At 39.6% G+C, this 27,752-nt stretch overlaps 1 protein-coding gene across 2 annotated transcripts in view; it reads right to left on the bottom strand.

Moving 5' to 3' along the window:
* Positions 1 to 25,844, bottom strand: part of gas7b (growth arrest-specific 7b) — a 67,800-nt gene extending 41,956 nt beyond the window's left edge. The window contains exons 1-2 of one of the 2 annotated variants that reach the window (XM_067577228.1): positions 25,353 to 25,844; positions 3,379 to 3,496 (exon numbers count right to left, since the gene is read on the bottom strand). In XM_067577228.1, coding sequence (XP_067433329.1) covers positions 3,379 to 3,496; positions 25,353 to 25,532 — 298 coding nt within the window. In that variant the 5' untranslated portion in view covers positions 25,533 to 25,844. Of the gene's footprint in view, positions 1 to 3,378; positions 3,497 to 3,697; positions 3,717 to 25,352 lie in introns of those variants that run through there. The other variant, XM_067577229.1, reaches the window with a different exon arrangement.
* Between the last annotated feature and the right edge of the window lie 1,908 nt (positions 25,845 to 27,752).

A 27,752-nucleotide genomic window follows, 5' to 3' on the forward strand; every position in this document is an offset into this window, starting at 1 on the left:
TAGATGCTGCTGATGTGTTTTTTATATGCAAAAAAGTTATGAAAGATGTATCATTTTCCCTCTCAGGAAATATTTGCAACTCTTTTGTTCCAGCACACCAGTCTTGTCATTCCAGGCTCTGTCCCTCTGGAGTATTAACAGTTTTACTATTGAAGATAAGTTTTGAAACCCTGTCATATGAAGACAAAACAGATCTGTTAAAGTCCTTCTGGAATAACACAGAGACAGAGGGGAAAAAAATCAAACATTTTGAGATTATCTTAACTGTTAAAACATCTTATAACCACACATTTTTGATGTGATCAAAAGCAAAATGTCAACTTTTTGACATTAGCAGGTTAACCACCTAATTTTATCTGAAAAGAGAAGGAGAGGAGGAAGAGGAGGAGTGACTCCCCTGGTCTCGTGTCTGGGTGGAGCCCTCGGTTAATTTTAGATTCCCTCTCGTGGCCACAACTCGACCGCTGTGACCATGATCAGAGACCTACAACATGTGAACATCTCTGATGTGAAACTGATTTCTCTCTTAAGTGACCACTAATCCACAGTCCTGGTTATCCAGTATGAAGGGTGCAGGTGAACAGTCGTTGGGCCTCATGCAACAACCACTCATACCAACAGATCTGTTCTTCAATGGCAACAGGCCGCGTTCAACAGGCCTGGATCAGTCACAAGAGACAGATTAAAGTAAGAATAGTCCAAATCAAGGCAGTAGAGTAGTAGAGGACAAGATCAGAGAAACACTGTATTCTACATTTCCCATAATGCAACTAAACAATGTCTTTCATTGCCTTTTAAATGCCTCTTCTTTCCATACTTCCAGCTTCTTACACAGGCTTTCTTGTAAAAAAAGAGTAAATCTCAAGCCTATGCCGAGATGACCATGATGACATCATCATCATTAATTTTGTCAGCCTTTAAAAAGCTCGCTCCAGAGCCAGAGAAGACATTGTAAAACTGTTTTCGCAGGCTGAAAGTAAACTTACTAAAATCATTGGAGTGCCCCTTATTTTAATTATAATGGTTTCATCTCAGTGAACTAGTAGTTTACATATGACAACTAGACAAAAAAAGCAACAAATAAATAAATCTTGGTCAAAGTAATATTCTGTTCTTGGCATGAATGTGCATCATGGCTGCCATTTTAATGAGATTAACTTTTTTTGTTTCTATTTTCACTGGCATGACAACATCAGTGATTCAGTGGTTGTCACACTCCAACAGCTGCCTCAGGGTTTTCATGCAGGCTGCTGTCCAAGTGAACATCCTCCATTATAACAAGTCACTGACCGTTTTGCTTTAACATCTAACTTCATGTCAAATCATTCCTTCTTTATTTCTGTCACAAAAGTCCCTGCAATGACAATTTGTTGACAGTTGTAGTAACATTTCCTTTTATTCGTGTCTGCTAATACAACTACTGACTGCTAAATCTGTTCTGTTTTTCTCTGCTGATTTCTAACAGCAGGACTTCATGTTTAGTGGTTTGAAGGTCCTCCTTTATACTCTTGGGTGACGCTTAGTGGATGAAACTTGCTGACAAATTGAGCCAAACATTTAGTCTGAAACACCACTCATTCTCTACAGCTACGTTAGCAACTCTCTTAATGCTAACATGCTGATGTTTAGCAGCAGTGTTGTAGCTTAGCGTGTTAGAATGCTGTTGCTAATTAGCACTAAACACAAATTGAAGGTGAGACTGATGGGAATGTCATTCATTTTGCAGGTATTTGGCCACAAACCAAGTATTGAACAAATTAATTTATGAACATATGTATCACATTGTCAGACCAACTGACAGACAGACCAACATTATTGTCCATAAAGCCATACTGGCTAGCACTAGGGTGGCTAAAAAGATTGTCACTGTGTCTGTATGATTGGTGAGAGCTGCATCTGAGAAACCTGCGCTTCCTAACCTTCATTACATCCTCAAGTCAAAGGTACATGAGAGTCGCCAACAGTAGATATTAGTGTCATCAGTCAGGTTTTAGAGTGAGTTCAGTCAGGGATAGTATGTCTGCAGAACAGAGGAGGGTATTAAGCTGTCTCTATGCCAGTGTGTGTGTGTGTGTGTTTGTGTGTGTGTGTGTGTGTGTGTGTGTGTGTGTGTTCAGGGAGAAACTGAGTGGGAATTGTGTTTTTACAGAAACAAGGCACTATCAGCAGTATCATTTCTACAAGGCCCTGATGTGCTCTGTCTCGCTCTGGTACCATCACTACCACAGACACTGAGTGAACGTTTCACTCCATTACAGACAGATGAAACCACGTAGATATCATTTAAGAACAAATGTTTCCCTATAGATGTAAAATTTTCATATAAAAAAATCACTTTATTTTTAATCCAAAGTGTAGTTGGGGAGCAAGGCAGGAAACCTTCAGTGTGAAATGACAAATGAAAACTAGAAAATAAATGTTTATTAAGTATGCATCTTTTAAGGTGAAAGAAAAATCTATAACATTTTAACTTTTTGTTGATAACAAATGTAATCTTTTGCCTCTTGGTCTTTTAGTCACTTTGATGAAAAATTAATCACAGGGCACCCTAACAGTTGCACTACATGTCATATAATATTATCCCATTAAATTCTGGAGTCTGGTTCCACACAAAGGAAGCACCAAATCCAAACTAAAGAGCAATGTTTTTCAGAACACAGGAGCTAAAAACCTAAGAGCTGTGCAGGATTTAAGGTGGTGCTAAGCTAGAAAATACCCTGAAGGATAGTAAGAGATATTATTATACTCAGCTTCATGTTGGGTGGTTCTTAGCCTCCACATAATCAATTACAATCACAGAACATACACCTTGTCAGGTATGAGCCACTGTCTGTGCATTAAGTCAGGACATGGTTAGCCTAGATTAGCAGTGGGGCAGCTAACCTGCTGGCTCTATTCAAAGTTAAAACATAAAACTGAAGCTGACTTGTTGACACAATTTATCTTGTTAGCTTTTTGGATGTAAGAACAACAATTTGTGGTTTTAGGAACTATGTCTTAGTCAACAGCTGGAAGCAGAGACTGCATGAAATAGCTCCAACCTGTAACTACCCCTAAAAAGTTTCAACATTTCTGTTCATGTACGGGTTAAACAAACACAACATTTTGCTTTTGAGGTGTTGGTAGGCATATGCTTTCATTTTGGACAGAGCCAGGCGAGGTTTCCCCCTGCTTCTAGCGTCTTTACGCTAAGCTAGGCTAACCATGCACTGACTCCAGCTCTGAATTAAACTCTCAGACATGAGATAGGTATCAATCTTCTCATCTCCCTCTTGGTAAGACAGCAGCAAAAGCATATTTCCCAACATGTTATATACTTCCTTTAAAGTGATCATGGACGTGATAAAATGTCACTAGAACTGTTTAAGTTTCTTTTACCATTGCTTGTGGTGTTGACGTAGTATCGCCGCCCTTGTGGAGACATGTAGCATCTCCATTGAGGAGGCAGGGGGTCTCTGAGATCCTCCACAGGAAGCTGACTCAGTGATGCTGTCCTCTGTCAAGACAAGAAAAAGCAATAAAAACATCAGTGTCAGTGTCAACAACCACAGACAGGCTCATCAGCAACTTGGAGACACATATAAACAGTGTGTTAGCTCCTAGACAGAGATTTATTTCTCAAGGGCTTTCATAATTGAGCATAATTACTGGAGATAAACAGATAAAAGAAAATTAAAAAAAAAAAACAACAACTCACTGCAGATCAGGCAACACTAGAGATGCAGTAGATATGTGCAGCACTCAGCTCGAGTTCAATAAGGTTCTCATTTCCTCAAGTATTTCACAACCAGCAACCAATGACATCATAGCAGAGCAGGCTGAGCCGCTGCTGCTGCCACACAAAGAACAACAAACTGGCGCGTCTCTGCAGTTGGACCTAGAGCCGGAGTTTCAGAGTCAGTGTATGTGCACACAACATACAGCTGAGGAGCACTGGAGAGCATGTAGGCAAACTGCACACATCTGCTACTGATTAGCAGGAAAACAACAGGCAGAGACCATTGTAACACATTGTGGAGATGCTGTTTGGAGACTTTGGCAGAGCCAGATGAAATTCCATATCAGCCACAGTTTTGTTACTGGGGTCCATACCAAGTCATTCAAGCATCTAGTAGAGTAGTAACTGCAAGGAAACTTGATCCAGTTTCTGCAGGCCAGATACTGTATGTGTTCAATAGAATACAGTAGAAAGAGGAGCCTTGGGTCATTTACAGACATAACTGACCGTTCACTAAACCCTATCCCCGAACAGCAATTGTCCAATAATAGCTTAGCAACCGTAACTAGACATGGCAGGTCTTTCAAGTTTTGGATTTCTCCACATGCTAAAGTGGTGAACATGGACCTGAATAAAGAGAGATACTCTGAATTTGAAGTGCATGAAGGATCTTTTTTTTAGCTTTTCCGAAAGCAAAAACAAAGAACAAAAGTGTAAAAAGTGGAGTAAAAAGTGTACTTGATTGCTGTGATGTAAGGTGAAAGCATTAGCATATCCATGTCCATGTCCTCCATTATTTTGTGGAGTTACAGGTTACATTTAAAAAGCCCTGTTTCAACATAGCACAAATTATAGTCATGTATCATGTATGTGACCATCGAGTGAATATTTTAGACCCTTTTACAGGGGTGTCGTCTTATAATAAGTCAACTTGAAACATTAAAAAGTCAGCTGCAGAAATTTTTTTCAGCCAACTCATGGAACTAATGTTAGCTTTATTAGCTAGCTAGCCATAGCTGATAAAATCTGTTAAGTTATTTTCAGCCGGCAAACAGCCACTGCCTAGAAATGAGAAGCTCCTTTTGCCTACATCTGCCTGAAATCAAGGACACATACGAATGCTAAATCTGCCCCCTCAATCATTGTAACCTGCATATGTGTCGTTCAATACAAGTTCAGCACATGTATGAGAGAATCTTTGATTTTGGCCCCCATAACTTACATTGAAAGAACATTTGAAGGAGATCTTTTAATAACCAGTATGAACAGGAGGAATGATTACAGCAAGGAAAACCTCTTTCACTGCTCAGATGGACACCTGTTGTTTTAAGACAGACTTGAAAAACTGTGAACCTGACCTTTAACTTTTAAACCTTTAAACAGCGCTTGTGTAGGCTTAGTGTTTACTGAATTGAATATAACAGCTTGAACTAGCAACAGAATGAACGTACTACTGTACTAAGACAGTCAGAATCAATGGCAAACATCATGGTGGTATGAACAGCAATGTATTCACTTACTGATCATTTGACAGTGACTTCACTTAGCTTAGAAAAAAGTGATCTAACTACATAGTCAGTGACTACATATCTTTGAACTGAACTGAACGAAATGATTCAAATCAGTAAAGGGATAAATACATAATTTATACCTCTACCATGCGAAAACAGAAAGCGTGACAGACATAGCAACAGTAACTAGGGCCAATTGGTGATGCATTTGAACATCAGACGAAGGTTCAACCAAGTGCAAGCTATTTGACGTTCCTAAACTAATCAGTATGTGTAAGTTCAGCTGGTTGCATGCAAGAGAATGCATGCAAATGCAAGAGAAAGAGAAACAAACTGTCCCTGGAGATAAAAGCTGCATCACCTCAGAGAATGAAGTCATTACATGTAACTGCTTCTGCTGGAAGAAGAGAAGGGAAGAAACCCTCTGGTCCCACAGGACTGGAGACTATGAATCTATGTCAGCCCCGAATGACTTATGAGTCTATGTAATTACAAAGTCTCCAACAGCATCGCCAGGATGTTTTCCCTTTGATGGTCTCAGTGGTCACTGTTATATTTGTCCTTCGTGTGCCTTTGAGAAACAGATTTGCTTGAATAGTCCAGTAATTTCCTACAGCAGTGAAAAGTGGTCATGGATGTAACAATGGATAAACCCCAACATGCCATGACAGAAAATCTGAGCTATTTCCGATCGTATCGGTGACACAGGAACACATGTTAATGTACTGCAAAAGAAATGGAGGGAGAAAAAAGTCAATATGACTGCCAAGCCACAGATACAGTTACAGTGGAGCTAAGTGCTCAAGTATGTAGAGTGCACTGCACAGTAGTGTGCAGAGGCAAGTTATCCTTCAGTTGATCCACAAATCAAACACAATGGGGTATTACATTCATTTTCAGTCTTCAAATGTATAATGGGTGAAAACAGGACAGAGCAGGCAATATGTGAAAGAGACTGTTACCTCAAACTCATCATTCCATCACTATCCGCATGACAGTCCTGGATTGCTATCTAATGCAACCTGGATGTTTAATTTGCTAAAGCGTTCATCAACTCTATTATGTGAGGAATGAAATATGAATTTGCTGGATGGTAGGCAGTCTCCTTAGCAACTTCAATGATGGGAAACAACAGGTGTATGGTAATTACAAACATGACACATTCTGACAGATAGACAGCCAATACAAAACATTGTGAGCTCAGTGCTTCCAATAGTGGCTGAAAGATATATAAATTAGAGTAATGTTTGAAAGAATTTTGAGAAATATGCTTATTTGATTTTTTTACAAGCTTGAGATGAGAAGATTAATATCAATCTAATGCCTGTGGGTTATGTACGGAGTTCGAGTCACGATGTGATTAGTGTAGTTCAGCATAAAGATAATTAAGTAGGGGAAAACAACTAGCCTGGCTATGTCCAAAGAAAACACTACAAAAATACTCCCACCAATACTTCTACTAATTAGAAAATTGTATCTCATTTGTTTAATCCATACACAAACAGAAAGGTTAAAATTATCATTTGTGGCTTTAGGAGAAATTAAGTGCTAGAACTATTTCTTGATGAACAACAGATACGCTATCCATCTGCCAAGCGCTTCTGTGCAGCTTCCTGCCAACCTCACTGTGATGACAAGACTATGGGAAAAGGTTATGGTATGTAACTCCCCATAAAAATCACAAATTGCCATTTTTACATTTTTGCTTGTGTACGGATTAAACAAATGAGATACAACATGTTTAGAGGTGTTTCAAATCTATGCTAAGCTAGGCTAACCACACACTGGCTCCAGTTCTGTACTTAAACATTGATATGAGATTCATATTGATCTACTCATCTCACTGTCATAAAGAAAGCCAATAAGTGTATCTGAAACTAAACAATAGTATTGCTTCAATACAGCTTCTTGCCACCAGTGATTCTACATGGTTTGTACTGATTACTCTGTCAAACCAAATCGGGTTTTTAGTTTTTTCCCGCCGTTCTTCCTGTAACACATTTCATGTGTCTGAGAAACTGAAATGTCAGGGTTCCATCCAGGATCAGGACCACTCAGATCCATGTTGTGCAGTAAAAAGAGACACTTAGGGATTTCTCTGCATGCCCTGGCTACTTTCCTGTTGGTGTTCTTCAGGCACACTGTTGTTTGGTCACATGTTCATTATCATTGAAATGATACCGCAGTATTGTTTTTCTCTGAGCTCAGCAGATATGGCTCTCAGAAGCAGGAAAAGACAGATGGGAGTGGGCTGTTGTGGTCAGGCGGACACGGATAATATGCAAAAATCTTGGACATGAAGACACTTCAGGTTGTGGACATGGTTCATTTCCAGAACAACAATTTCAAAAAAACTTAAAGTTCCCCTGAACCTCCAGTGTAAGTTTCTGTCTTTTGAAGATTTGTTTCAAACTAAGTCTCCAACCTGCACAGAGCTTTGACTGAGCAGTGCTCTGAGCCACAAGTTAAAATCCTCCTCCCTGGCAAAAGTTTGAGACAGACATAACAGTCCTGTCGTACAGATAAAAAACAGACAGAGGAGAGAGAATGGGAACACCTTGGTGGTGGGAAGTATGACGCATCTCAGAGCCAGCTTGTCTCGGCATATGCAACATTAAATAATGCACCATTCCAGATGGTTAACCTTCTAAACCCCAGACTGCCTGTGGCTCCACATTCACAGCATGCCAGAAAAGCCCCTGGCAGAGAACACAAGGACTCATCCCAGGCTGCGATGACTGAGAAGCGACCACAACAATCACGGCTGCTGTCTGTGAGCCCTGCAGACGCTCTCTATACATCTGTCCTCCAGTATGATTCCATCTAAAATAGACTTTTAATTTAACATTCATTAGTCATTGCAGCAGTCATTTGAAAACACAAAGATAAGATAAGCGGGAATTAAATTGTGAGTTGGTGAAATGTGGTTTAATTAAAGTGTCACTCCCACTAAATATCATCCATAGTGGATGATCAATGGACTCCATCAGTCATTTTATACCAAGAATTTCGATGCTCATTGTTTTGTTTTTTTAAAATTACGTCCAGTTGGTCTAAACCTGTCATGTTTACTTCTATGTCTGTCAGTGGTTTCCTTCATTTCCCACAACATTCAGTGATGGTACGTCAACTTGTTTCTCTCTAACCACTTTCTAACAATGATGCTTCTGATTTGCAACCAAATCCCTTATTGAATATGCAATATTGTGGCTGAATTACTGTACACTATGATGTGTGCAAGTTGTTGGTGGAGAAATTGCCTCTTATATGTGGGATCAGTTAAGGGTTCAGTATGCTTCAAACGAACGTCTTCGCACAAGGAGTCGTTTGAGCACATCTAAAGGCAAAACTGTTCCCCCCTGTTTCAAATGGTCACATTCAAATGCAGGGAGAAAAGCCTGCCATCATAAGCAAAGTTTCCATCCAAATGTGGCACAAATTTTAACCAGATTTCTGGAAAATCTGCAAAAGAAAATGCTAATTAATGCATGTTTCCTTCCACTACTTCTACACACATATTTGGAGCTGGGCTTGTCAAGGTGAACAGTTGGTGGCACTAATTTTCCAGTGCGGCACAATTGCAGAACAGAGAGAGCTCTCTCTACTCAAAGGCATTCATGGTTTTCCAACCACAGAAAGTGACACAGGTAGCTCTGTGAAGAATGAAAAAATTGTGAAATCCTGCCTACTTTCTCACCTCCCCAACCACTGCAGGAAGTGACCATCAGGTTGTTAATTTCGGAAAGTTACAAAACTTGAAAAAACAATGTCAGAAAGATGTGGAGGGAGGGGATTAGAGATGTTCAATGACCACAAAAGCACTTAGTTTAAAGCATACTGACGTCAACAAGACCCTTGCTCTTTGATTCTGAGGGTCTCGCTCTGAAATTTGGTGTTCGCTGCTGATAATAATGATGTTCTTTGCGAACATGACAACAATACTACTAAACAACAAAATGGGCCAAGAAATATGAGGTACATGACCAATATGACATATGCGTAATTATGGCTTAAGACTGATATCCATGATTATTTTGCTTGATACTTTGATTATTACATTTATTTACAAAGAAATGAGAAAAACTCTAGTGCACCTCAGCATTTTAAAATGACAGCTGCTCTAAACAGGATTATGTATATTAAAAATATATCAACTGACTGCATGTGATATGAAAGGTGTCACTCATAGTGACAAACCCACACATAATAAACACCAACTCTGTTTTTAGCATCTTTCAGCTCACTGTTTTGGCTTCACACCTCTTAGACAACTCTTTTCAGTGAAAAAGCTCCAATAAGCGACTAGCTGGTGAACATAGACAAGCATTTAGAGGCTAAAGAGCCAGATATTTTTCTCAGGAGTCGGTGATGACCAAAACGGAGCTATAAGGGGTGAATTTTGAACTTACATTAATCAGGTGGACAGAAACACAATTCCTGGATGTGTAACTAAGCAACTGTTTACCATAACAGCTTCATAAGGTGATTATATATCATCGTTGTATTTACAGCATATTGCACTACCCCCTAGTGGCCAAAAGTTTCAATGTAGGTTTAAGGATTAAGGGCTTTAAAATGTAAAAAAAACATTTTTTGGGATATTGTGATGATGAAAGTTCATTTGGCTTCAAACCTTTGTAGCTTAAGAGAAACTGTAGCATGTCAAATGTTTATGATGCTAAAAATGAAGAAACCAAATACTACGCTGGTCTTCCTGGTACTATAAACAGATCCCAGCATTTTCTTCCTCAGATTACAGATGTTTCCCACACACCCCCAAACACAGGCAGCATCTCTTATTATGGAAAACAAAATACCTCATGGTCTCTGTATTTCAGTGACACTGGCTCCCTGCCTGGAAAACCAAGAATAATTTGTTAAATTCCCTTAAATTCCCTTGGAAAATGCCTTTAAATAAATAGCCAGCTTGGCTTTGAGGTCAGATAGAGAATAACAGTGTAGTAAACTTGGTTGTTACCCCTTCACCTGGATTTTAACAGGCTGGGGTGAGACTTATGGGACAGTTTCTGTTTGTTTCCTCTAAATAGATTTTAAGGAAGTTCAAACCCAGGGCACTGAAAATTTGGTGTAATTGAAGTAATTTATCCAAAAATAGATGACAGGATAGAGAGGCATGGATGCTGACATTGAAAAATGAATAATTGGATCCTAAAATGATTCTCTAAGAGTTAAATGAGTTCATTCATCAACATAACTCCTGAGCAACTATAATGTTATTTAAAAAATCCATGCAATAATAAAAGTAACAGCAATGTTTTCTCACTATAATAGTACAGAATTATCTTATTGAGTTCATTCTTCTACTGACGTCAGAGAAACAATTATTTTTAGCTGTAAAGATTCTGAGATTTCAGCAGGTTAGCAATGTTACAATACAGACATTGATTGTTCAGAAGAGGTGAGTCATCAGATGCAACTGTCACTGAGATCACGTGTATTGTGAAATGCTGGTCACCCACTCACTGGCTGTGTGGAGGAGGACGAATGTGCAGCCTCACTGCTCCAGAGTTTCAACAGACTGGATTACTGGACAGGCCCAACATTTAGCTGTCCTCACTCATGCCTGAGTGACTCACTAACTCCTGACTTGTGACAGGGTATGTGTGTACTGTAGGTGCAAGTGTGTGTGAAAAAGAGTTTTTGCCACGTAGTGCTCTATGTTGTTGCTATGTGTGTAAGCTGAACCTGACCTCTGGTAACCCCAGTGGAAACATCTGGACTCGGGAAGAGGAGAGTCTGTAGGGGTGAAGGTCTGTCAGAGCAGCTGTCCGGTTTCCAGCTGGAAAGATTCAGAGGCGGAGAGGATCTTGAACACGAACATGAGGTGAACATGAGCCGTAAAAGACGTGGAAATGGTCTCGGGCTGCTTCCGCAACAGGGTCAATGTATAAGAATCATCTTTATATGGAGTTTCTACTATAGCTGCGAAGTGTCATCTTAAAGGAGTACTCCAGCTAAAGCCTGCAGAATTGAAAGTCAGCTCTGAAAGGTTTATTTTACAGACCACAAAAGCTTTCATCAGCATGAATTCAATACAAATACAAGGGATTCCAACGGAAACCCAGAGCCAGAGAAAAAACTAGGGATGCACTAATTTGATATGCCACATGCCTTATGAAGCAGACCAGATATTGACCATGACATGACTGTTCCACAATAAATACAATTTCTTCATTAATATAATTATAGAATTTAATGTTGTTCCTAACTACACGCTGGCCAGCATTTTTAGTGGTGCAGATTGATATGAACAGATACCCGGAGTTGTGGTATTTGAATTAGCATTGGGAGAGAATAAGCTGGATCAGTGCATCCCTAAAAAAGGTGTCCCAACGTTCGTAGGAACTTTGCAAGTAATCTCTCAATACACTACTTCCATGTCAAACATTCACCTCCTTCATAGCTTCAAAACTCAACTGGAAGTACATACTTGTTTAGCAATATACGAATTGACAATGGATTGGTACATATTGGTTGGAATCCATTGTAAATATCTTGAATCCAAGCAGACTACAGCTGTGAAGGTGCAATCTGCTACATTCAAACCCAAAGGCAGTGAGTATTTGATAGGCAAAAGATTGGTTTTTAGTATTCATTTTTTGCAAAATTTTGCAAAATTATTAAAAGACCTAGCACCTGGGATGTTTGAATCTTCTAATAAGTAAAATTTGACCACATTTGTAGAGCAGTGAGTATGGATTATTGGGAGTTCAACAACAAAAGAAACACTAGTGTGTCCTCCACACACAGCTGTAGACATCTCAAAGTAAAAGTGGTGTTGTGCTGTCAGGTAGAACAGTCCTTGGCATCACCTTTCCCAAGCAAACAAACAGCACACTGTGATTGGTTGTGGTCCAACGTGTTGTCAACCATGTCTCTCTGCCGAGTGAATCGCAAGAATATGACTCTGATTACCTAATGTGAAACAGTCATCATCTCAAAAGACAAAAATATCATGGTGCCATCATAAAGTCATTGAAAATATCTTCTAGTAAGTGTAGAAATGGCTAAGTTTCAGTTTTAACTGATATTTCAATCCAATGAAATTGATGCCTGGGCGCTCCCTACGCAATTGCTTGATCATATTCTGCTTTAGCTGAGATGAAAATGTTCAGATGATGCCCCGGCAATAACTGCAAGATGTTCTTAAGTCACTTCACAAAATCATGTCTTCACCTCACTCCAATTAGTCCTTCCTGGAAAAAATCAGAGTACCATGCTTGTCTGTTTTACTACATTTTCAAGAAATTTCATTCTGTATACGGGCACGTCTAGAAGAAAAACCAAACAAATTCCAGCTGTATACATACTGGAGCAGAGCTGTAAACAGCCACAAGCAAGTACACAGCCACAAACACAAAGCAGCACAGTCTTTTTCATGATGAGATGCAGACGGGGAGCGTGGGCCATCTAGTCTGGAGTTTCTACTAAAATAGTAGCGAGGTATACAGTGGATGTGTATACTGTGAAGTTTTTTCCCCGTTCGCTCTCTCTCCTACCTTGTCATGTCAGAGGAGCATGGGAACAGAGGTCTGACAGACAGGGGAAGTGTCTGTTTCCTATTATTCACTCATGAATACCTCCACCTTCCCTTTCTAGGGCAACGCTGTCATGTCTGCACACCCTGGGTTACGGGGAAGTTCACATAGAACTGCTGATGGACAAATGCAACACTGGGTTGGACATTATCAGTTGTTGACTTTTCATAAAAATCTGAGGTCTGTCAGTTCATGCTGTGCACGTCACATATGATGGAACTTCTCCTTCTTGCTGCAGTAACTATCAGTCTTAATGATTACTGGAGGTTTGACAGGAATAATCTCTGCTTTCAGATATATACTGTACGTGTTATACAACCAAGTTTATCTACTGTTCCTGGGTCACAATTCTGTTTTTTGTGTCTTAAAATTCAATTTTCCACATAAGTATGGGGCTCTAAATGTATTACTCACAAATGCTAAATGATACATTTAAAAACTATTTATTTTATTAGAAATATATAATTTAATATAATTGATGGTATTTAGAAATCTCAGGACCCTACCCTTATATGACACAACCCTATTTGTGGTCCTGACTAGGATTCCTATAGCTGGCTCCATTTTGGATGGAGCGGAGCTATATATATTTTTGAAAGAGAAAATAATACATTCATTTTCTTACTAAGAAAAAATTCGACTGATAAGCAATAAAATACACTCAGGGTTTTGCAACTAAAGCTTGACTTGGCCTGGTATGACCAATAGCTTATGGTGGCTAATGTTAGCTAACGTTAGCAAATTTTTAGATATTGCTGTATAACAATGATATTTCTAAGTCAGTTAACTGACTTTATGGTTTCACATTTGAACTGAATCAGGTCCGGACATTGTCCAGAGTTGCCCTTTCACACATGTAGCACACAGCAGGAGATTGTCCACATCAGACACCTTCTGGAAATACTCCGTTTGGTTTAGGTGAGGGATGGCTTCACAGTGGAGCATTCAGGCCCCGTCAAAACAATGCAGCTTAGCTGGCCTGCTGCGTTTATCCAGCGCCAGCCGCATGATAGAAACGTCATCAACACACCCACTCACTCACTGTGAATTCTGTATTCACAGATGGGCTCAATCGGACATTACGAGGACATTGTACTAGGGAGGTGGCAGGGTAAAGTCTGTTTAATGTCCAGTCTGACTGATTCAGACATTTGCGTTCACACATACAGCTCCTACAATTAATGTCTGGAAAATTTCAGGGTTACAGTGCATATGTGAATGGGGCTTAAGACTCTTCTCTACTTGTGATACTGACACATACACATAAGTTTACTGAATCTTTTATCTTCACTCCCTGTTTTACAAAATATACAAATCACTCAGGTAGTCATTTATCCAATGTACTGTATCTAGCACAGATTAAATACAGAAAAAGTCATTTTTTGAAGGTCAGTCTGTGAGTTTAAACTCTTAAAATGTAAAATTCAGCAATTTTCAGTTCAATTAACCATTGGTTCATGAGGTGTGCTGTGTTGACTTTTGATGGTATAAACACTATTCCAGAGGCTTTTCCTTCCTGGCAAGAGGAAATTTAGAAATTATGAATTATAATATGAAGATAAAATTATCACCCCAAAAAAATATAGCTTCAGCCCAAACTATCAGCATCAGTGCTCAAAATCACTCCAGTGACCCACACAAAACAAGGACACGCTCACACACTAACTCCCACACAAACCCTTGAGAGCGACGTAACTCCATCTCATCACCGTTGTTATCAATAGGCCCCAGTGGAGACTGAAATGCTAACCTCTTGCTCTGTTCTGAAGCAGAGCAGAGAGTTCCCAACCCTTTGGGATCTCTCAACGGGAGTTTAGGCCTCTTGTGAAGAAATCAGCCAGGGAGAAATTTCTCACATGTATGCCTGGCTGCTAACTACTAGACCTAGAGGGAAGAATGTGTTAAGATACGGCAAGATTTAGCTGGAGTGAGTGGAGGAGGAGTGAAAGTACAGTCCATGGAGGGGGAAAGAGTGAGACGGGGAGAGGGAACCAGAGCGACAGGGGCTGTGGACCATATCTTTATTTGGGAGACATTGTTTTGGTTTGGGCAGATGTGGGAACCTGAAGCAAAGCCACATTCCCAGATGTAGAGACACTTCAGACACTGGAGGAGGAGGGATGCACATGCGTGTTTAAGCATGCACTCAGCACACAGTCAGACATAGATACTGAACATGCATACATATGCTCACACAAACTGTCATTATTGTCCGCTCAGTGCCTCACCACTGAGTATAGTATATGTGTTTGTGTGTGTGTACAGGCTGCAGTGGTCCCTACAGCTAACAAAGCTTGTTTTGTTACATCCCGCCCACTCCAGTTTATGTGAATTTCTCAAGCCTTGTTGGGTCTCACTGTCTCTCCTTTAAGCTTCTACTTAAGCCATACGAGTGACGTGACTAAGACAGACCTACTATGACACACCATGTGCACTGCATATGAAGGAACGTGCTCTCCAGTGTGCAGATTTTATCTGCACAGGCCTGCTAATGTTCTCAGGATCAGATATGGCAGCATGTCAATCAACTGTTCTGCTTTCCACTCAAGTACTAAACTCACTGAGTTCTCCACAGTAACTAATTAATGTCTCGCTTTGACCTTGCGACATTGCGAGACAACACAGTAAATACTTTTAAAAGCCTGACTGCTTTGCTCAGCTGGTAAAGCAGAACTTTCCAACGCCAGAAGTCCTGGTTGCCTAATGCATACTGTCCTCCCCCAAAACGTCAGCCTCTTTTAAAAAGATGCAGCCTAATTCTTGAACGCGCATACCAGTGGTTAAGACTGTGTATATACTGTTGAGAAATATCAAGTGGTAAACCTCAGTGGTTACACTGATCTGGGTCTTCCCACCTGATTTGGATTTCCCCTCCAAATGCCCCATCCTTCTCAAACAACCAAGCTTGTCAGAAGTAATGAATCACAAGTCTGTAATGTTGGATGGATGTTCATCATAGATTAAGATCTTACACATGAGTACCCAGTCTTGCAAATGATATGATACTGACAACATCATCAACCTTTGACCTCCAGTTTGCAGTTTGCAGCAGAGTGTGAAATGGCTGGGATAAGAGTCAGCACCTCCAAGTCTGAGGCCATGGAACACTGCAAGAAAACTGTGGATTGCTCACCTCAGGTTTGGAACAAGCTGCCAAAAGTATTTCAAGGTCTTGTTCACAAGTGCAGGTAACATGGAGCATGAGATCACAAGGCAGATCGGTGCAACATATAGGCAGTAATCCAAGAGTTGTGGAGGAGCGAGCCAAGCGTGGATGTGACGTTATTAGTCACAAATACATTCCAACCCTCAACTATGGTCATGAGCTTTGGGTAGAGACTGAAAGCAAGAGATCATGGATACAAAAAAAGCAAAAGGGTTTTCCTACACAGGGTGTCCTTTAAGGCAGTGGTTCTCAAATTTTTTTCACGTCAAGGATCCCTACACTGACACAAATTAGACCACAGACCCCGATTTGATAAGATTTTGTCCCAGCGTCCCCATCTGATAAGATTTTTGCTTTTAGATGTTTTATTACAGAAAGTGTATGACAACAATGACCAGAACAGTCATACATTCTGTCATTGTGTTACTTATGGATGGAATAGTGAAAATAAATTATTCCCCTTTTTGCTGGGGACCCCCTGGAAACCTCTCAAGGACCCCTGGGGGTCCCCAAACCCCACACTGAGAATCACTGCTTTAAGGCATCTGTATGCGTTTGGTACCTCCTCCTTTCTAACATTGGAATGGGCAGGCTTTTCACCTCACCTTCGAGTGTGATCATCCAAAACAGGCAGAGGAAGTGGAAGTAGTCGGACAACACTTATGAATGTTTGTTCCAAGTATATCCCAGCCTTAAATACCCCCAAGTTTGAGGCCTGGTACAAGTGAGGGTAATATGAGATGCGAGAACAACAGGCTAAGCTTCTGATCAGGACACTTCCTCACATCCAACTGAGAAGAGATGCTGGAGTAGACCCAGAATCCATTGGAGGATTTACAGTACATGTCCTATTGTGTAGCCTGCTAACACCATGACCTGGACAAAATAAGTGGCAGAAAACAGATAGATGGGTGGATCTGTATTCCAATGGAGGCTTGTCAAAATTCAAGTGTTTGGCAGACAATCTTACCATGTAGGAAGGGCTGATCCTAAACAAAACAGGGCCTTAAACCTGTCCCCTAAACAACAGCTAGCGAGCACTCCATGCAGAGAATCTAACACAGGTTGAACCTTCTGCATGTTTTAACCACCTCTGCTGCAAAAGAGTAGGGGCAGGGTCAGTATTCTGACAAGACTACATGATTTCTAGATCTGCCCTTTAACCAAACATCAGAGATGGCCGACACACACTTGATACTTACTTTCACCAACACCACCCAAGCCAGGCTTCCATGTGGATATGGGCACAATAATCAGCTCACATCCTGTGTACTGGTAAATACTCTAATTCACAGAGCACTGCATTGTAGATCCTCAGTTCAACTCAACTCAACCGAGATGAATACACACAGGTGATTTTTTTTTTTTTTTGTCACTTCCTCAGATTTAAACTGACTAATCATTTTTTAGTTTTCCCAGTGATCCCTACAAGCTAAGATTTATACAGCACTACAGGGGAATATTTCACTAGGTTTTGGCCATATTCCATTGGTATCATGGGGCAAAAACTGGGAAAATGAGGCCCACGTTGAAAATAACTGTAATTACTCTTTAACCCTGCTAATGTTTTTCAAGCTATAACTCAAAATAGCTACACTGGCATAGACCAGGCCACAGAGATTAAGGCTTAAAATAGTTCCAATGGCCTCTACAACCTAACTCTGGTAACAAAATTATCTTAAAACTTAAAAGGTTACTCAATTGCCACAGAACACCAGTCTTTTTCAAGCATTTCTCCTTTTCTTTATCTGTTGCTATGTACTGAGGCAACACACCACAAATTCCCCAACAGCCATTCATGACAGCTCCAATAATAAAAGTGTGAAAAACAGAAGTGTGAAAAACTCAAATCTATTCTTTGGTGTCAAAACAAACAGCAGGTTGTGGTTAATAAGGCGCTTTCTGATGTATCACAGTGGGTGTTTCACAGTCATTCAGCTGATATTGCACAGCCCCACACAGACTATGATCCATGACAAGAAATGACTATTTTGGTATGACGTCAGCACAGGAGGGGTGGTGTTAGTTTTCCAGCATGCAGGGGAAGCACCTGGTTGTGTGTTGGAGGCTCTACAGCAGTGATCTGACCTGCGGCTTTTCACTACAGGGATTATGCCAGGCTAAATCACCATCCAAACCTCTGCTAGAACCCCCCCACACACTCACTCACTCTTAGTTCTACAGTTTCATAATAAACACAGCTGACACTCTACCAGGAGAAGCATTAGGGAGACAAAGTGGTTCTCCATTATTTAGGGCTCGTTGCAAATTGCTTACAGTAGTTCCCCTGACTACACAAAGACATAACGACACACCATAATTCACACTGAAGAGAAAGAATGATGCTATAATAATAATGTGAGGCCAGTATTAAAATTTTGGAAAATCAACATTTCGTCATCACCAAATTGACTTCAAATTACCAGCAAATTCAACTGGAAGAAAAAAGTCACACTTGACTCTATGTGGCAAACTGCACCAACGTATTTCCTCCATATGAGTCAGTGGGGAGCCTTCCCCAAAATGGCCCCTGACAGGCCCAGCTGCAGGGCTTCTATTACATGTTAACTGCTCGTGTTGATATTTCAACACTTATTGGGGAGTCCTGATTTGTTATGGGAATGTCATATGTAGCCCCAGAGCAACAAGAGTGTATAACTGCCCTCTGTCCAGTCGTTGAAGACTATAACCCTGTGTGTGTCACCAATTCAATGAATTAAACTGGTTTTACCAGGGGCCCCCAGCATGGCCTGGTGGTTTGACATATTGTCACTCTCTATCCCACCAGCAGCCAATGCCGTGTCTATTGAGAGACATAAGTTGTTGGGCAAGACACTGACTATCTAAATTCTCTGTTTATATGGAAGCTAAAACTGCAAATATCATTTTCATCATCATTTTTTAAATTAATTGATTAATTGTTTGGGTTATTAAGTCTCAGAAAATTCCCCTCACAATTTCCCAAAGCCCAACCTGACATATTCAAATTGCTTGTTTTGTCCAACCAACAGTCCAAAGCCCAAAGACCAGTCGACAACTACATAAAAACATCAAATGTTGACATTAGAGACTTTTGGGGTCATTTTTTTGCATAAAAATTACTTAAGATGATTATTCACTATCTAAACAGTTGCCCCTTTATCAATCTACTGATTTTTTTCAAGATAATATAGAATAGAGTAAAACAAATATGCTGTTGGTGCATCCAAATTGAGACATGCTATGTAAAAATAAAAAAACTAAGTCAACATTATTAGATACTATAATGATTCAAAATTGTGATAGTAAGAAGTTAAAATACCTATCCTAAAATATCAGTATAATTTTCACATAGTATCTCAATTTTGATTTACAAAGTCAAATTCTGACTGATTTCAACTGAGTATCCCATAATTTTGCCTTATTGTATTTTTAGTATTCCTAACTTTGCTTGATTTTATAATATTTTTCGGCAGGAATGGGCTTCCTTAGAGATTAATAAACACATAAACGCCATCTTACAGAAGGCATTTATATTCAACAGCTAATGCAGTCCTGATACATAGTTTGGATTTAGTCATGCAGTGCAGAATGCAGGGTGTAATGTCTGTATAATGCCAAGAGGCTTTGAGAAACCTGCCACTGTTGATTCAGTAAAAAGTAGCAACCAGATGGAAGTCAGGGAGTGCGGAACTCTGCCAGTCTCCAACATTGCTACTGCACCCAAAGACATCAGCTGTATCACATAAATCTGAAGTTATTTATTGACCCAGGAAGCCATCTTTCAAGGTTTGGAATCAAGTTTCTATTTGTGTCATAGTTGTTGCTAAAAAACAGAAACTCTAGAATAATGGAAATACCTAAGTGGAATCATTTGTTCCTTGGTCCAAGGCCAATCTGTCCCCAAAATTTCATGAAAACCAAGAAAAAGAAACTAATAAGACAAAAAAACACCCTCTTTGACGTAAGTAAAAGTGGAAGTGCTCCTAAGTAACATAAAACAAAGAAAGATGGCGCACAGTAGTAAGACATTACTCCATAGAATGATGTAACAGCAATAACAGATTCAGACTTGGTCACAAAAAGCTTCTGTCTGGAAACAGTGATGACAGTTCCGAACAACACAGGTGGGCTGAGAAATCATTTTAAAGCTAGCAGGTTGAATGACTGAACCATTTCATTTAGAAGCTCTCAAACATTAAAGCATTCAAGTCTGCTTTGGACAATATCTTCCATTGAACTGCGCTGGGTGACATCATAGAGTCATCAGACAGAAACTCATGGCAACCGAGTCATTGTTGATGGCTTTCAGCTGCTACTTTAACTCACTTTTGTTCTTAGTGCTTTCTTTTCATTTCTCCCTCATTAGGTGAACACTGATATGACTCACAGCCTTCATGATTCATGATGCTCTGGACCTGTTGGGTTATCAAAAAAAAAAAGAATCACAGTGTTCTTTCTCAAAAAAATGACCTCAAAAGAGGCACCACGCTTCTTTTTGAGAGTGAGATGAAAAGATCAATGCCACTCTCATGTCTATGTGTTAAGTACAGAGGTGGAGCCAGGAGGCTATTAGCTTAGCAGAGCATAAAGACTTGAACCATGTAGAACAGCTAGTCTGGCTGTGTCCAAAGTTGGAAAATATGCCTACCAGGACCTTTCAAGCTCACTAATTAACAAGTTGCATCTCACTGATTTAGTTTACAAGTTGTACAAAAACTCTCTTTTAAAGGGACACTACAGAACTTTTGCTGAACAGCAGTTTAGCAAAAGTTACAGTTTAGTCTCACGTGACAATTGAGGAATAATGTGGTTAATGCTATAATGGTTGTAGAGAAGAGTGATACAATCAGAAGTGACTCAGTTATGTCAGTTTAACAGCAGGATCTGTCTAAACTTTGCTAACGTTAGCTACCATTAGCCACCATAAGCTAGTGATACAACTTCTGAGTTGAACTAAGAAATGGGAGTGTTCTACTGCTTTTGACTTTGACTAATTTTTAAGAAGACTGTGTAATTTCTTCCTTCAAAAGTTCCATAGTCTCACTTTTAAAGCAGCATTAAGTGTTGGTGTCTGAGAAACAGTTGGGTGTGATGCACCAGGCGGCAACAGGTTCTGAATGATTCATTATGCTTGGAAGAATGGATCCGTTTGTAGAACAAAGACACAATGCTGAAGATGACAACAGAGCCACATCAGAGCTCCCTTGTTAACTATGCCAGCTATACAAATCCTTGTCTAGGCGATTACTGCACATCAGCTTGAGTTGATGATCTTTTAAGATTATAAGTGAGGCAACCTGAAGGAGTGACCGTAACTTTCTTAATCTTTGTCTTGTTTTGAATAAATTACCAGAATGAGGAAATAAAGAGGGGACTTTTTGTTTCACCATCAGTCATTGTGTCATCCTACAGCCTCCTTAATACATCTCACAACCCACAGATGACACATTCAAGGAGAGCTGGGGGAAAACTCCAGTTTCAGTATTTGTTATTCAGCCTATTTGTAGAAGGAGATGAATCATTTTATTCCAGATTAACAACTGATACTGATACTGAGCCTGATACTGATACCACAGCCCAACAGGAAAATACTTACTTACAGATATTGGGTTATCAGACGTATCAGTGTTATTTAGTGTGTATATTGGCAGATAAACAAGAAGAAATTTCAGAGCCATTAAAAGCAGCAATAAATGCTTTATTGACTGTATTTTTATTTATATTTAGCTTCAATTTTCATCTAATCTAATATTAATAATTTTCTGGAGCTTTCAATCACATTTCATTTAAGATCATTTTGTCAAAAACGTCAAAAGTGAACTATTATGCTTAATATAGTTTTATTTTATGTGCTTTTATTAAGCATCATTTGTTAAAATCATTTATATTTCAATGACAGTTACTGTTTTAAATGTGATTGCAGTCATTACGGTCGTCTTTGATAATCTGTAATCTGTGATTTGTTTTCTGTAATGTAGAACACCTTTATTCACATCATATCTTTATCACAAAATGTATAGTATTTATCTGGTTGGTATTATTCTCAAGTATCAGTATCAGATGTCTCACTGATACTGATAAACTCTTTCCTACAGTCCAGGAGTAAGATCTAAAATCAGGACTTGACTTCCTCTGACCATTTCAAATGTATATGAGGTGAAACTTGTCTGTTAACATATCAATAGAGACATAGCTGCCACTGTCTGCCTGCTAGAACAGGTAAAGCTGAGACAACCCAAAAAAACAAATCAACGAGCCACGGCTCTCTCCCCACTTCACTACTGTGTCACCTCCCTCATCTTTAATGGTTATTTTTAGGCGGTTCCGCTCCAGCGCAGAGAAGAGTGGGGAATGACAGGAGAGGTGGGTGTGTGGTGAGAATCTAGATCTCGATTTGAACCCACAACACAGGCGAGCATCCAACACGAGCTGCAGACCACAGACACTGAGAGAGAGTTTCCATCAATGTGGGCTCACATGAAAGCGCGGAGAATCGAACTGTGATAAGTGGGACTGAACATCAGATAAGCATGTTGTTGTGCCTTAATTTAGCCTAGCTTAAGGGCTGAGCCGTTATCTAGCTTTCTATCAGTGTTTTATAGAAAGTGTCCATGCACCCAGCTGAGGGACAGTGTTTTTAGAAACCAGACAGCGCCTGCTCCTATTAATTCATATATTCTCTACCATCCTTTATGTTTATCGTTGCCTTTAGAGCTGCAACTAACAAGTGTTTTCGTCATTGATTCATTTGTGATCTGTTTTAACCAATCTATTAACTGTCATTCTTGACCTTGGAAATGGCAGAAACAAGCTAAACGAAAAAGTCCGCTTATCAGCCTTTTCCGGAGCTTCCAACCTACAGGAGATAAACTGGAGAGATGTCATGGAGATCCATCCACTGAGGAAGACTGTGAAATGCAGTTGATAGCTGTGGAAAAAGCTAGTAGGGCATTATCGAGTGATCTGCGGATTCTTTTCTTGATTAACTGATGAGCTATTTTGTCCATAAAATGAATTTTCATAGAAAATAATCTCAGTTTCCCAGAGCCCCAGGTGATGTCCGACCAACAGTCCAAAACCCCGAAATATTCCATTTACAATGATTTAAAAACAGAGAAAATCAGTAAATACTCAAACTGGAGAAGCTGGAAGAAGAAGATGTTTGTAATTATTGTTTGAAACATTAAAATGATTCATTGTTATGGAAATAGTTGCTGTTTCATTTTCTGTCAAATGACCAGAATGACTAAACAACTGCTCAACTCATTGTTTTAGCTCTACAAGCTGTAAGTGGACCTTACCTATAATAATAATCATCAGTGTAGCTCCATGAAGCAGACCGTGAGATGTGATTAAAAGCTCTAGAAAAATCTGGCATATTTGCCTGAAAATTGATTATGAAAATGGTAGTTTTCTGTCAGCTGACTTGTCTACCGCCAACTTCATCCAGAATCAATTCAATTTGATTCTATTCCTGATTCAGCTACATCACATCAATACTAATATTACATATAGCTCTCCTCAATTTATCCTGAAGGAAAAAAAACTACATTCAACAAGTGAGCAACACATTACAAGAAACTAAACTGTCAACACACTGTGGACCAAGGATTTTTTTCTTGAGCAAAAACAAAACGACTAAAACATGACACATCTATATCTTTTAGGCCAACATGTGCAAAACAGTTGAGCAAGAATAATAAATGACCAGAATCACCAACAAGGGCTACATCAATTTGCATATTTGAAAAATAAATGCTGTCCAACCAACATGAGTCACGAAACTGCAGCAGGTCCACAGACTTTAACTGTTCACATCACACATGACTCAAGACTAATGCTAATATAGCAGATATCTTACTGTATGTTACTTTTCAACTAAAGATAAGCTTTTTGTGCACATTGAAATAACTCAGTTTCCACAAAGTAGACATTTTACACGTCATGCAGCTCTAACTGAACCATTTGCAACCAGTAAACACTGCATACACCTAACATGTAGTGCACATGTACACAAGGCACAAATGCAAAGATCTGTAATTTCAAGAATCAATCATGGATCATTCAAATAAGAATCGTGATTAATTGGGAAAATAGATTTTTTTATCCAGCCCTTGTTGTGTATGAAGCAGGCAGCTGGAGTGTGTATCACACGTGCATGTGTGTTCTTGGGTGTGTGCACAATACATAAAAACATTGTTCTGTAGTGCTGCTGGCAGTCTAAAACTCCACAGGGTGTCATTAATCACAGATCATCAATGAATTGTCACTTTACTATTTGAATCTCTGAACATATTGGAGATGGAGGCTCCAGACAGGTCAGAGGTCAACCTGCAGAACAGTAGCCCTCTAAAGATGAAGCATGTTGCTCATTAACACTTCAGCAGGGCGGATGCTTGATGAACGTGAAGCTTAAACCTTGGTGCTGTCCTTAAAGAACAGTCTCTCTCCTCCCTGCTGCCCCACCCATCAATTCCATTCCTAAACTGGTCTGAGAAGAGATAAGAGATGGTGTTCTTCAACTATCTGCTGCTACGGGTTCAGATCTTTAGGCTTTTGTTACTTGTGATCGTATTCAAATCAGTACGAGCACAGTATCAGAAGGCACAGCTCTGGTGTGACTGGGTCATAAGTCATGTTACTGTATATATCCTCTTCTCCCATTCAGAGTGAAGAAGTGATAAAAATGGCAGCATTGGTGCCATAGCTGAGAAGCTGGCAGCATGCCCATCCCCGTTGGATACAAACTGATTATGACAAACTCTCAGAATGCTGGGTGGTGTCACTGACTCAACCACAAACTCACTCTACTCCAATATCATAATCACAGAGCCAAATCCACTAAATTAAAAGAAAGAAATTCAAAAGAAAAACAAGTGGGAGATATTTTCTGAGTTGCAGCAGCAGCAGAGTGTCTGAATTCATGAGGAGGAGGGGAGGCTGGGTGGGGACGGGAGGGGTTGACCATGAGGAGGGAGAGCAGCCTGCACTGTGCATTCAGGCGCACTGAGAGGAGACCTGAGTATTTCACTGGAATGTGTGTGGAATGAGGAAGTGTGCAAGACGCTCAGCCAAGCAGCCAGATGACTGCTGGGAAGGTTAGAGTTAATCTGATAAGAGCAGCACGGGAAAACTATTCATTAGTGCATCTGTCAATGCTGTCTTTATCTTCAAGTGTGTGTGTGTGTGTGAGAGAGAGAGAGAGAGAGAGAGAGAGAGGGAGTTAGAGAGAAAGAGAGAAGAAAGAGAATAAAATATACTTTTTTTTGTTTTTCACAAGAACAAAATTATTAAAAAGTCAATAAGTCACTTCCAATTAAAAACCAATTAAGAGTTGAATAGAGTCCAAATAATTCATGTTGAATAAAGTCCAAAAATATCAACAATTAAATTTCTTCTACAACTATAAATCTTACCTCCAGGACCTGGACATAGCTTGAAGGAAACCATCCTCTGGCTCCATCCTTCTCTCCCTCCCACCAGCCTCCGGGCAGAGCCTGGACCACCTTAATAATCTCCCCGGCCTCGAAGCACAGTCCCTGCTGGTGCTGCTCTCCGCCGAACGGGTACAAACTTTTGCAGTACGATCCAGACATCGCCAGCGCAACTTGTCACACACACAGCCAGGCAGTGATGATGATGATGATGACCCCCAGCTCCTCGGAAGAAAGTCAAAAACTTTGGAGTCAAGTGTGTGTTGTCTATGTGTCCGGGATTTGAACCAGCAGCTCGCTGCGGAGCGGAGTGAAACTTGTGTGAAGTTGGTGAACAGGTTCTCAGGATCGGCCCTCAGCGCTCTGCTCCTGCAGCTCGCCTGCCAGCCTGCATGCTCGCTCTGAGGCTCCGGTCAGACCGGCGTCAAGCTGCACGCACTTACACAGACCAAGAAACCGGTTCAGTTCGCCTTCAAAATGAAAGCACAAAGCGTCACTTATTAGTAAACACATAAGCTATCTCCATGACAACCAAGCAAACTATGTGCTGAAGAAGACCGTGAGGAGTGATTGAAAAGCTCCAGAAAAAAAACAGAAAGTGGACCTTAAGGCTTTTTTGTTTGTTTGTTTGTTTGTTTGTTTGTTTGTTTGTTTGTTGTAAAGCAAGGTAAAGAATAAACTTTAACACTCACCAACATTATAACACTTCTTCCACAAGCTGCTGCTACTACTTTTATTATTAAAGGACTATTCAGTAGTGGCAATAACAACACTGATGGCAGCCATAGATCTAGAAGGTCTACTTTGGTAGTAGTACTGTGAGAAGTAATATAAGTGTATTTTTACTGCTACCACTCATTGTGAGCTTTCAGTTAATTTTGTGGTTTTGTTCGTTTTGCCTTGGTGTACACAAAGTTACTATAAAATGATTATTATGACGAACTGATGGACACTGTTCAATAAGGGTGATTACAGCTAATTTCAGTGATATTGTATTTTCACTGTGGTATTTGATTCTTATGCATCCCTTCCTTTTCAGTTTTAATTTGAAATACATAACCGGAAGTCTTTTTATTATTGTGGCGGACTTGACACTTGGTGGGATTGTCAAAATCCACAACTCCCCTCTAGCTCCTTGATACTTTTTCATACACTCACTCACTTTTATATGATGATGATTTAAAGTGGAAACATTTGTTCATTTGATGTTTTATGGTCTGGTCTTGTTGTAGTTTTTCTTTTTTTTTTCTTTTTTTGGTTTATAAGTTTTTATGTTGTTTACTTTTGGGCAGTTGTATCTTTTTTCATTCCTTTCTCTTTGTGAGAGGAACGTGTTACTTTTATTGCGTATGGCAAGTCCATTACAGTAATAAATTGGTGATAGTATTGATGACTAATGATGACTATTATAAGTAAAAAAAAAAATAGTGGCGGTTAAATAAACCATGACAGACCAATAGCAATAACTTGTTAGTTACACAAAACAAAAAGAGTCAAATAAACAAACTATGACATTTTTAAAGCCTCTTTTGTCATTTTATGGAACAGTTGAAGTTTTGGTGGCATGTTATTATTTTCATTAAAAAATGGATCTGATCTTTCATCTCAAATGTGGAACAGTTCAATAGTTTGGCTTGAATTTGAACATGACATTTGGCCAAAGCAAACAAAGCTTGAGAGTTCCTCTTTTGTGCTGTGACACATCACTGCTTACTCTTAGTCTGCACGTATCACTTTTTTATAAGGGGGCTGTAATGAGGTTTGTGATACTGCAGATTCTTTTCACTTCCCATGTGGGATCAATAAACCCCACTAGAATGAGGCAAAATGCTGAGTCAAATAATGCTGTTTTGGATTATACCACAACTTTCACAGAGCGCCACAGTGGTTCAGTGTGTTCACTAGAAATCTTTTCTTTGTAAGAGCCGACTTTCCCAATCAATTATCAACTCATTGTCAAAACTGCTGGTTCCAGTCTCAAGAATGAACTTTCACACTCATATAAAAGACATTTCAGTTTATTCTCCTCAGATGTAACAATGCAAAATAACCCTGTGACATTTTCTTGTAAACAAACAAAGGTCATCATTCAGTGTTACTCACCAAAACATAACCAGATATCATAGAGAAATCACATAATTGACTTTAACTGAGTGCTTTTTGGTGTCTTGCTTTGTATTTAAAAGTTAATGTTAAAAATCATTATATCCAATCAATAAGAAAAACATTTTCCACAACAATATATTTGTTGATACTGAGTCTGAAACGATTAAGTCATGTTCACACTTTTTGTCTGCAATCAATGGGCATTTCATTTATATAGATCAAACGATGCAGATTCAATGAACTCTCAGATTCCTTTCAGTGATGTTTTTGTGAAAG

This window comes from Thunnus thynnus, chromosome 20 (assembly GCF_963924715.1).
Source record: "Thunnus thynnus chromosome 20, fThuThy2.1, whole genome shotgun sequence".
In the NCBI taxonomy this organism is placed as follows: domain Eukaryota; kingdom Metazoa; phylum Chordata; class Actinopteri; order Scombriformes; family Scombridae; genus Thunnus; species Thunnus thynnus.